Source organism: Astyanax mexicanus, chromosome 18, assembly GCF_023375975.1.
Source record: "Astyanax mexicanus isolate ESR-SI-001 chromosome 18, AstMex3_surface, whole genome shotgun sequence".
NCBI lineage: Eukaryota > Metazoa > Chordata > Actinopteri > Characiformes > Acestrorhamphidae > Astyanax > Astyanax mexicanus.
Genome location: NC_064425.1, coordinates 35271809 through 35283383, shown reverse-complemented (window position 1 = coordinate 35283383; position 11575 = coordinate 35271809). Strand labels below are relative to the sequence as shown.

The 11575-nt window shown below is 38.6% G+C and overlaps 1 protein-coding gene across 1 annotated transcript; it reads right to left on the bottom strand.

Moving 5' to 3' along the window:
* Positions 1–3218: 3218 nt before the first annotated feature.
* si:dkey-202l22.6 (interferon-induced very large GTPase 1) lies at positions 3219–10446 on the bottom strand. Its single transcript, XM_007237662.4, has 3 exons — positions 10348–10446; positions 8962–9087; positions 3219–8190 (listed from the first exon to the last, which is right to left on the bottom strand). Exons 2-3 carry the CDS (start codon positions 9014–9016, stop codon positions 3608–3610), a joined length of 4638 nt encoding a protein of 1545 aa, XP_007237724.3. The 5' UTR covers positions 9017–9087; positions 10348–10446; the 3' UTR covers positions 3219–3607.
* Positions 10447–11575: the final 1129 nt, after the last annotated feature.

Genomic DNA, 11575 nt, shown 5'->3' with positions numbered 1-11575 from the left:
AATTCCATACAGTAACTGTTTAATTCAGATTGTCAAGTGTATTCACACAAAAATATTCCTCTATTACAGGGGTTCTTAACCTGGGGTTCGGGAGTCGGGACCCCCCAGGAGGTCGTGACATACTTTCAGGGGGGTCACGTTTTCTGAGACAAATCAGATTTGGGCACTAAACTTTAGATCAACTTTAGAGTTTAGATCAGGCCCAAAAAATCCATCCTGAGTCTACCCAATTCCGTGCACATTCTGTCCGAGCCCGACCCGGCCCACCCTATAAACTGTCATTATAAGCCCAAACCCGAGTAGCACCCGATATTGTTTTAATAATTAGAGAGTTAAAACTGAGCTTTGAAAAGGGACTTCTGTTCAGAATGATGTTAGTGCCCAGAAGAAGCATAGGTCTGTTATTTAAGAACTCTGACACATCCTTGATTACCAACTTGTAATCTTGAGAGTTGATATTTATATGTAACAAACAGCTACAAAGTTTTACAGTGAATCTCTTTTTATATTGTTTCTTATGTACACTTGAGATGTACAAAAAACTGCCAGGGATTTTAAGAAAAAAAAATCTACAATTTAATAAAAGAATGTATCTTCTCCTTTTTCTGTTTTCCATGCTTAGTGTGGAACAAATGGAAAAACCCTAGACAAATAAATACTTTTATCCTATAATATCACTGATCATAAAAAACTAACACACAATCTTAAAATAGGCATGATTAATTCAAACCCCTAATCCTCACCGCAGGAATCACTATCTAACATGTCTATTAGTAGCCACAGCTCTATGGACAAGCCTCTATTGTGGGTCACCTGTATGCTTTATATTGAAGGCTTTTAAAGGAACCTCCAGGAAAGAGTCCAAAGCCAAATAACCTGACCAGCTAGACTAGCACCCCTAGATCAGGGGCAGCGGTGTGCATCGGTTTTAGAGCACCAGACTAATGTATATACTGTAGGGATATACAGCATTTATAATAAACATTTTTATACAAAAAAAACACCAAATGAAACATTACAATTATACAATAAAATGTGGTGGCTTTAATAAATGTGATGATTCAATACTGTAAATATTTTGTATTGTTTTGACTAGCACCACTACCTGATATAAAATACCAGCAGCTTTAACTTAATAAAGAACAGTAAATGAAACATTACAGCGATGCAATGAAAATGTTGAGAACATAATTATATAAATATTTAAAAAAAAAATTTCAAAAGACCAGCATGTCTTTGCATTTGTATGTTTGTTCTAATTTTTTTATGTTCAGTGAGAAATCTAGCCTGTTTTGGGCTTGAACAAGTGCATTAAAGTCTGAATATCTGATGTGGAAATGTGGAGGACAAAGTGATCAAATCTGTTTTATGAAGAACTGAATATAGATTTTTTTCATAAGTTTGGGATTTCCATTACTCAAAAATAATAATGTAATATCACTTAAAACATTTTTCCTTAATACATGAGAAAGAAATATTTAGTGGTGTGATATAACAACCCTGTGATTTTACTCTTCCCTTCTAATTTACCAATTTATCTCACGCGGGCCGGTCAGAGATAACCAGAGGGCTGGTTGTGGCCTGCGGGCCGTACAATGCCCAGGTCTGAACTAGATAAACAAACCACTGTGCTATAACCATGATTACTAACCCGCTGTAAAATCCTAAGGGCTGGGGAGTAAACAGGCTGGTTGGGTGAATCTTGACCAACACAGCAAATGTAGATTTATTTTGAGTTTGATGGTCTACCTCAGGGGTGTCCAAACTACGGCCCGCGGGCCATTTGTGGCCCGTTTCCCTTTTTGGAGCGCCCCGCGAGGTATTTTAGAAATAGAATAGGCCCGCTGTTAATCAGGTTTTTATAATGTGAGATTCAAAGAATGAACGCTTGGTGTCAGAAACGAGCCAACGAATCTAAAAGTGGAGAGGGTGCGCATTTTTAGCGCAGAAAAAACGGGCCAAAGAGTCTAAAAGTGGAGAGTGTGCATTTATAGCGCAGAAAAAACGGGTCAAAGAGTCTAAAAGTGGAGAGGGTGCGCATTTGTAGCGCAGAAAAACGGCGCAAAGAGTCTAAAAGCGGAGAGGGTGTGCATTTCTAGCGCAGAAAAACGGGTCAAAGAGTCTAAAAGCGGAGAGGGTGCGCATTTCTAGCGCAGAAAACAGAGTCTAAAAGTTGTCGTAATTAAGGAGTTTAATATTTAGAGACATCATGAAATTAAACATCAATTTGAAAAATCTTAGTTTACACAACACTGTGAAAGATAAAGATAGTAAGTCAAGTAAAATGGTGTGTAAATGAAATAATCAGGAAAAAAAGTATTATTTAAAGTGGTATATTTCATTATTTGTTTTATGTTTTATTACAGAGTCTGTGGCCCGTGACTTCAAATATATTTCTCCTTCTGGCCCCCAACAAAAAAGGTTTGGACACCCCTGGTCTAACTGGTCTGTCAGTATAACTAGAGTGGTTGACCAGTAAAATTAGAGCTCATACTGATAGAGTAGCACCTAAAACAGCCTAGAATCTGCTTCTCTAATTAAACACACTAATGCCACAGCAGCTACACTCGTAAAGTGTGCCACAGTGTTTAAAGCTGGTTCTGGAGTAACGCTGTGCTGCTTGTTTTAGTGATTTTCTGCTGTAACACACCCATCTCTCCTCAGTGAGGGCAGTTAGTACATTCAGCTGGTTTTAATATGCTGTAAACATATGAGCAGAGTTCACTGGTGTTGCTGCAATTCAAGTCTGCTCGCTTGTTAAACCATGGTGCTGTGACATCAGTTCAGTGCACTGTAGCATTAGCTTAAAGCTAGCATTATTCTAAATATGACTCTAAAACGATTTTGTAATTCAGAGGAGCCAGTGATGTTCAGAATGTTTATCCCAGAATGTGATAGAGGCCAGTTTTTGAAAAGCCTTTTGGCCATAGACAAATACAGCTTAGACACAGAACCCCAAATATAGGCCCCATTGTGTATATTAGCTGATAGGTAAATAAGAATCATCACTTAATGAACAGTTGAATTTTTCCACTGGCTTGAATATACAATGCCAAATTCCTAAAACATCTTAGTAAAAGCAAAACTATGAGAAATATGTTGAATTAGGTTTTTTTGGTTAAATGATTGTTCTCTATGGTGGAAAACATATGTGTGTACAATGATCATTCTGATAAAGATTTAGCATTTTTATCTACAAAGACAACATACCAACACAGTTTATACATTTTATGTTTTATTAAAGAATTACCTTAAAATCACTATAGTATTGAGGTGCAATTATGCAGATGCACTTTATGATTATGTTTCATAATTCCTTTCCAGGTTTCACTGATGTTGCTGCTAAAAAATATAAAATATAATAATTCCAAAGTGATTTCATTTATGTCCTTGCTGTTTACATTAATCACTGGATATTTAGCATTCTTATCTAAAGAAAAGAACAGAACAGTGCTACATGATTAAAAAACTCTAACTTACTGTTTAGAATATACTACAGCATTTAGACAGAGAATTTGATTGTTCATACATACATAAATGCCTATACATATATATGTGTTGCATTAAGTGTACTATCACTTGTAAAGGTCAATGATTAAAGTTGATGTCACTCATTAATAGAAAAGGCTTTTTTCAGGTTTCTCAGAGCGTCCTCTTGTCTAATTTTCTTCCATTCTTCAGGAACTGTGGCCGACTCACACTGGTAATTTTGAGCAAACCTTGCGTTGTATCTCATGAACACGTACTTCCAGAATGTTCCAGTCTCATTATTTTTAGGCCACTCAGGGGGGATTTTCCAGTTGGGGTAGATGGATTGGTAATCTTTGTAGGGTAAGGACAGTCCACCAGTGTGCCTGTTCTGAAACTGGTTCTCTCCAACCATTTCAGCAGAGCAGGTTAAATGGGACAGGGAAGTAGAACCGGCGTTGGTGTAACACACCAGTCCTTTGGGTCGATGCACGATGGCTTGGTGCACTGCATGTTCTGTTCCCCCCAGGTCACACGGAGCTTTGCAGAATGGACACTGCTCATCACATCCCTTTATATGGTCGTACAGTAGGTCTTGGAGCTTATAGGAAAGGTCTTCTGGGACTTCAATGACATCCTCATTTTCTCCAAACTCCTGGACAAGTGATAACGACAACTCAGCCACACATTCTTTTAACTGGGTGATGAAGTTCTCTCTCTGTGGGATAACTTCAAACAGAGGCATCCTTAAGGAATCGGCGGACACTGTAACATCTCCAGGACTCTGAAGGACGGCACAGACACTTTCCAGAAGCTGCCTGGCATTGCTCTGACCTGTGCCACCATCTTCAGATATTAGGTTAATAGAGTTTTCCATTCGTTGACAGATTTGCTGCATACGCTGCTCCCTCCGGTCCTCTATCATCACTGATCCAGACAGATGTTCAACGATAATACCTTCGATCCTCTTGCGACAGTAGCTCTCATTGGACTGCAGGTATTCTAGGAATTTCTTGAAGTTGTCCTCCAGCAAGAGTTCCTTGAGAAGATGATAGTGGAAAGTCTTGGGCAATGAATACACATGTCCGTTGGCCCCCTGCAATATGTCATCAAAAATCTGTCTTTCTAAGCTTGTGTAGATGAAGTCAAGAGCTGCAGGTCTGAGGCACTGATTAGTGAATTCCCAGGCAGCTTTCTGGCACTGGTCCCTTCTGCGGAAATTGTGAATAAAATCCAGCAGGTGTCTTTCCTGGGTCTCGTAGAGAAAATTTTCCTTTGTCTCTCTTTCTCTTTTAAGTAGATTCTGCATGTTTTGGAATGATTCTGTTGCTTTGCTGCAGATATACCCTTTAAGATCGGCCTCAAATTTGGGTTTCATTACGAATGACTCCATTTTCAGAACTTCTAAACCCTTGTCGACAATTGCAAGTATCTCTCTCATGTAGCTGTCAGAGTAATCCTCCTTATGCTTTAGTTTCTCAGAGACTCTTTTATCACAGTCTTCAATCAAATTATCTGTGAACCTCTGTGCAACCTCCTTATTATGCTTCAGTGTTCGCTTCATTTTGCTACGCAAAGCAAGATGTCCATTCTTCACTGTGAAACCATTCTGGTGGTTTCTGAGTTTCACTTTTTGCTTTTTCAGCCCACGGCTTTGTAAGTTTTCTCTCAGTTTCTCAATCACTTTCGCACGGATCTCATGTGTCTCAATAGGCAGGAGCTCGAGGTTGGAGGGAATGTCATTCCAAACTTGAATAAACTCTTCTTCAAGTTGTTTGTCATCAATAAAATTGTTATTGTTCTTGCATCTCTCCAGAAGAGATCGTAACCTGACCTCTAAGGCTGCTTCTAGAGCTGTCAGCAAAGCTTGCATCTTTACTGACATGTCATGTCTGATTATAGCAGTTTCAATCTTTGGGTTAAGGCCATGCACTGCTTGCTGTTCTGTGGAGCTGACTCTTTCTAGTAGATTTGATTTATAGGGTTCTACAAAGGCCATGTCAATGTCCTCCTGTCTGAAGTAATCCCAGAGGCTTGATTTAAGTTTGTCACTTTCTGAATTTATTAGCATTGCTGCCTCTTCGTCTAAGATTCTGTGGACGCCATCTGGATCATCAACATAGTCTCCACTTTGCGAAGCTGATTCTTCCAATTCAGATATTCGGTTATCCAGCCCTTCAACCCAACATTTTATTCTATGCCCAAGTTGCTCCTCACCTTCTACAACTTTTGTGCAGAGACCTATGAGTGGACCAGCTGCATGTGTGTCTTCCAAGCCAGTTGCAAATGTTAGATTTTTCACTGTTTCCCAAAAATTGCACATATGCTCCATAAATGCACCCATGCATGTTGGTTGGCATGTGGTTGCCTTATTGTGTAATACAGCCAGCAGGCTCTGCTTCAGCTCCAGAACTGCATCACTGTATATTTGGTCAGTTTCTGAGAAGAGATTTTGGTCTGTCCATGGACCAACCAGGCTGTGGTTGATGTTTCCTCCCTCAGTACCCAGAGACTTCTTCTGATTTAGGATGTCAATCACACAACTCAGGATTTTGGCATCTTTTGCTGGTCCTTCAGAAACAACTTGAAAGTCAGGTTTCCTTGGCAAGTCCCTGGTGTGAAGAACAGCATTCACTGCAATCTGAAGATTATTTTGGGTTCCAGCCAGGCCCTCTTGTGGTAAATTTACCAGTGTAACATCACTTAATCCACTGACAAAGGTTGCCAGTTGATTAGCATGCAAAAGACTCTCCTCAGTTTGTCCTGCATGCAAAAAATTCAAACCCTCTGTGACAATTAGTATCAGAAATTCACAGTCCAACTGCATTCTGATGTTGTCAGGTAAACTAAGAAGAAGCATATATGCTCCTTTTATGTGCCTTTGGCCCCATTTGGGGAAGCTTACCCCAAAAAGAGAAGAAAGTAGCTCTGCATTTTTTGAGTCATGGAAGCCGAAGGTTGTCAAAACTCTCATTCGACTGTTCTGTGGCACCTGTTTGTAGACCTCATACAGAACGCTGTAAACCCAATTCAGTGGGAACACTGAGGCGTCTCCATCAAAGAGCTCCAGAGGAACTCCATAGAGTAGCAGCTCAGCAGCAAGATATGGTAGGCTGAACATATTGTACAACTCATTGGTAGGACCACGGAAATATCTCTCGTAAATCAGCCCCATTTCACGCAGGAAGTGCTCAAGTCCAATGCACGGGCCCTGCTGCTGATCTTCCTCTGTATCAGAGAGTTTATCCAGCTGCATGACTTGAAGTTTGACCCTCATCCAGGAAAGGAAGAAGGCTCGCTTGGTTGTGTCATAAGTGAAGAGAGCCTCAAGGAAGGTTTTCATAGCTTCAGTTAACTTGTAACTCATAAATTCCTCAACTAAGCCTTTATTTCCCCCACTGGACTCCTGACTCAGACTCAGGTGGACGTCTTCTTTAAGCTTACCCTGTTTCTGCTCAACATCACACAATTGTTTCCAGCGAGGACCTTGTAGAGGCAGTTGTTCCTCCAAGAACTTGCTGACTCCACTTTCAATTCCATTTAGGACCTCTTCCACCTCAGTAAATGCCATTTGGGAGAGTTCATCTTCATCAACCTTCATGTTGAGGTCACTGGCCACACCAGCAGCAGCCACAAGATTTGTCGGGTGCAGATGTGAAACCAGTTTGTTCATTGCATAGCTTAACCTCCAAGCCAGATTCTCTTCATTGCCATCATGTGCATTAATTACACATTCTTCAGAAAGTTCTAAATCTTTTATCAGGATGTTCTTCATCTTTTCATGTTCGCATTCCTCACTTCCTGCATCTCCCTGCATTGCTTCTGAGCAGTCAATTAGAATCAGATGGCTTGCATTATCCCTCCATGAAGACAGCAGCTTTCTTTCCTTCATCCCCAGGTTCCCACAGAATACCAGAAGGATTGCAGAGGCGTAGCACAGAAGGCTGACCTGCTTATTACATTCCGCTGCATCTCCCCGGAGATTGGCCATCAGTAAGGGGTTGGGGAAGACTTTGTTGTCCTGATCTGCCATGGACAAATTCCAACTCACCTCTATCAGGCCATCAGAGAGGATTCGAGGAAGCTGCCCTCCGTCAGTGTTGCGATTTGTGAAGCATTCATGTAACTCGTGTGAACCCCCAAGCACTCTGTTCAACACGCGTGACTTTGAGACACTGCAGTGGCCTAGTCTCACGGCAGAGAGGAAGGGCATTCTGGAACTGGCCATGTTCTTCATGATGTTTCTGGACTCGTCCAAAGAGTGTGACTTCCACCTGCCCAGAACACCCCTGAAAGGACTAAGGAGAAATGTTCCTCTTTTCTCTGGATAAACAGGCGGCAGATACAGAGGCACTGCAAAGTGGCTGAGCACCATTCTGTTAGCGATCTCCTGCTGCAGAAAGCTGTTTGTAGTCATGAAAACCGCGGCCACCAGGTCCAAAGGGTTGATGGCACATTGAGAACTCTCATCTACTTCAGGGGGTCTGGCCACAGTATAGGCTCCTGCCACTACCTCGCATGAAGTGTCGCGAGCCTGTGGATGATACAACCAGAGGCGCCTCAAGAACACAGTGGACAACTCTGTCGGGTTTTGGGGTACATTGTCTTCTACACAGGAAGAAGTGAGGTACAGCATTTGCATAAGGTCAACTGGATCCACCTTCTGTCTGTGCAGATCCAGCATTTGCAGAAGAACATGTTTGTCCCTGTCAGTCTCACGCACTGAAATAAAACATATACAAGTCTTATTTTATTGCTTTAATGAGGATTTCTTTCGGCACTAAAAATACTCAACATATAAAACGTTTAAAACACCAAAAAGTCCCGTGCTAACAGGAAGACAAATGCAGAAGAACTGGCTGGGCTGAGTAAGGTGAAGAGGTTATTTTATTGAAACTGAAGGAGGAGGGAATGAGTAAAATGCTGTCTGATAAGAAACTGAACTAGAGAAATATACCTGTCCTGCAAGAGCCTAGATCTACTGAAAAATCTATTTAATGCTATATGTCATGTGCGATGCATGGTTTATCGCCACAGATTTAAATTGAATATAAAAGTGAAATATGCTACAATACTCACCTTATTCTGTGTACATCACAAATTGCTATGAGGATTTAACAATCATTTAAAGGGTGTTTAGGGCTCTTCTACATTCACAATTAAATGGTGAAAGGTGCTTCCCACAAATAATAAGATTACTATTGATTTTTATTTAAATGTCTCTTTCTACACTGCAAGACCAACACAGTACAGAATATAAATATACATATTTAATTTTAAGTAAAGTTATTTAAGTAAAGTTAAACACAAAACATACTTATAGCATTAAATCAATTTTGAATCCCCTAGGGTTCAACCGTTTAACGGAATCACACACACACACACACACAAACACACGAAACACACGAAACACACACGAAACACAAATACACACACACACAAAACAAACTTACACACACACACAAATCAGTAATCTTGGCAGATGTCGCTCACCGATCTCTTTAGTCCTGGTTCCTTTCTCAGTGTTTTTTTGCCGATACATCGACATGGTGGCAGCGTGTTTGCTTCTCTTTAAATCTTACATTTCAGTCAAATGATGCACAGATCTTCTGTTGGCCCCTGCAGGTGTTTTAGAGACAGCAGTACAGAGCACTGTTCAGTTTCAACAGTTTTACACTAATTCCTGTTTAATTCATGTCTAATACTTATAATATTTTAATCACTCTTCATCACAACCTGGCAGGACCAGCAAACAGCACAAAATAAATATAAGAGGTTTAAATAATTTAATTCATTACTTTTTTTATTAAAAACAGAAAGATTTGTTTCAACGCTCTAGGTGTCTATGTCATTCAAAATCCAAAAAATGTACTACTTTTTTATTTTTATTAATGAATTTATTTATTCATTTATGATCTTATTTTTAAGCATTTCGGTATTTTTTACTCAACAATAAAATTAGAATAATCATTTCACTACTTTAGTTTTATATTAGTTTTATTGTACTCATCTCCGTCTCACAGTTTCATTGTTTTTATGTTTTTTTCACATATTATTTTGCGATTTAATGTATGGTCTTGTTTAAATTTCCTGCTATACTATATTTCTGAACAGCACAGTATATTCGTAAGCCCTTTTTCTGCTTAATGCTCGGCTACATTATAATTGTTACATCTGAAAAAAATTAAGAAACCGCTTCAGTTTCTGAATAAGTTTCTCAGATTTTGCTATTTATAGGTATAAGTTTGAGTAAATTAAACTACAGACAACATTTCTCTCAAATTCCAAATAAAAATATTGTCATTTAGAGCATTTATTTGCAGAAAATGAGAAATGGCTGAAATAACAAAAAAGATACAGATCTTTCAGACCTCAAATAATGCAAAGAAAACAAGTTCATATTCATAAAGTTTTAAGAGTTCAGAAATTAATATTTGGTGAAATAAACCTGGTTTTTAATCACAGTTTTGTTAGCAGTTAGCAGGTCAGTTTGGTTTGATGGCTTGTGATCATCCATCTCCCTCTTGATTATTTCCCAGATTTTTTCAATTTGGTAAAATTGGTAAAAAAAAAAGTGGTGTCTTATTTTCTTTCAGCACTGTGTGTATATATACGTATATATATATATATATATATATATATATATATATATATATATATATATATATATATATATATATATATATATATATATATATGATCCTATTTTTAAGTATTTAGGTATTTTTTACTCAACAATAAAATTATAATAATCATTTCACTCCTGAAAATGTTCTACTAACCAAAAATTGTTAGCTGGGATAATGATTTTTATCACCATTCAGAGTCTATAAAACCTAACTGCAGTTATGATAAAGTTGATGATTTACAGCTTCTTACCTCTCTGGGAGTGCTGTGAAGTGTAGTGTGTAGAAAGTCTTCTCTACAGGAATTGTAATGTAAATGCAATAAGATGAAAGCGCCGGTTCTTATACTGTCAGCCTGCCTCATTTATTATGCATGCATACCTGTTCTCCTTTCAGTCACATTCACTAAAGCATGAGGGCAGGCCTGTACGTCAACAGAAAATACCAAACAACCCCGCAGACCAATGATCAGAAAAAAAAAAAAATGTATATATATATATACATACATACGGTGTTGTGCAAATGTTTTACGCACATGTGAGAATTTCAGTAAAGAATAAGTGTCTTATCTGTGCAGTAAGTGTTTATTAGCTCAGTAAAACACTAGCATTACAATAAATGCAAACAGCAATTTTACAAAAAACAGAGCTTTTACAGCAAAAAAAAACAAAAAAAACATCTAATCTCTCCTCATTAGAGTTATTTCTAGTTCTCATCATGTCAACACCTGGTTTGGTAAATTGGTAAATTTGGTAAATCAGGTGAGCTGCTGACGAAACTGAACATACACACATGCTGGCCGAGGAGCATCCAGGAGAAATCTGGAATCTCTACACTTTGTTCTTCAGCTTGGCTCACAATATCACATACTTAGTTAAAAATGAGAATTCCTAGTTACGTTTTAGTGTATGTATGTTTATTTGCATTTTGCACAGAACACTGGTTCTGTGTTACCTGCATTATTATTATTTGTATGTACATGATGCATGTTAACTCTTTTACGGTACATTTTTACTCATGATAAGAATATTTATCAACATTTTTAAAGGTTACAGGAAAGTTAGCTAGAAATCATTTTGCAGACATAATAATGGTTTGCATCAAAACATTATTAAAATGTTTCTCACATCTCGTTCCCCAGTATGAACATCCAAAAAACAGTGACAGATTGAACATTCTAATGTTAAATGTAACATTCAGAAATTGTTCTTGTAAGCAAACACTGTTTGTGCTTCTTATTTAGTACTTAGTGTATATACTGTAACTGTAAGCACCTGTAGTCCAGGGCAGTGTGCAGAGTAAGATTGTAATTGTGCATATGAAAATAAACTTGTGAATAATAAATCCTAAATGTTTTCTGTAGACAAGACAAATAAACCAACAGCTGCACAGGACTGGTTCAAGTGCTGACGCCACGCCTCATTTGTCTGTGACTGCGAGTCTGATAAGCAGAGATTCCGATCATGCCTCAGCCTGACTGA

What these genes read in the sequence shown, in the direction of transcription:
- si:dkey-202l22.6 (XM_007237662.4), bottom strand. Translation starts at nt 9,016, where the DNA reads ATGTCGATGTATCGGCAAAAAAACACTGAGAAAGGAACCAGGACTAAA. An exon ending in AACCAGGACTAAAGAGATCG is followed by an intron (nt 8,191 to 8,961) that starts GTGAGCGACATC and finishes GTTTTATTTCAG; the next exon opens with TGCGTGAGACTGACAGGGAC.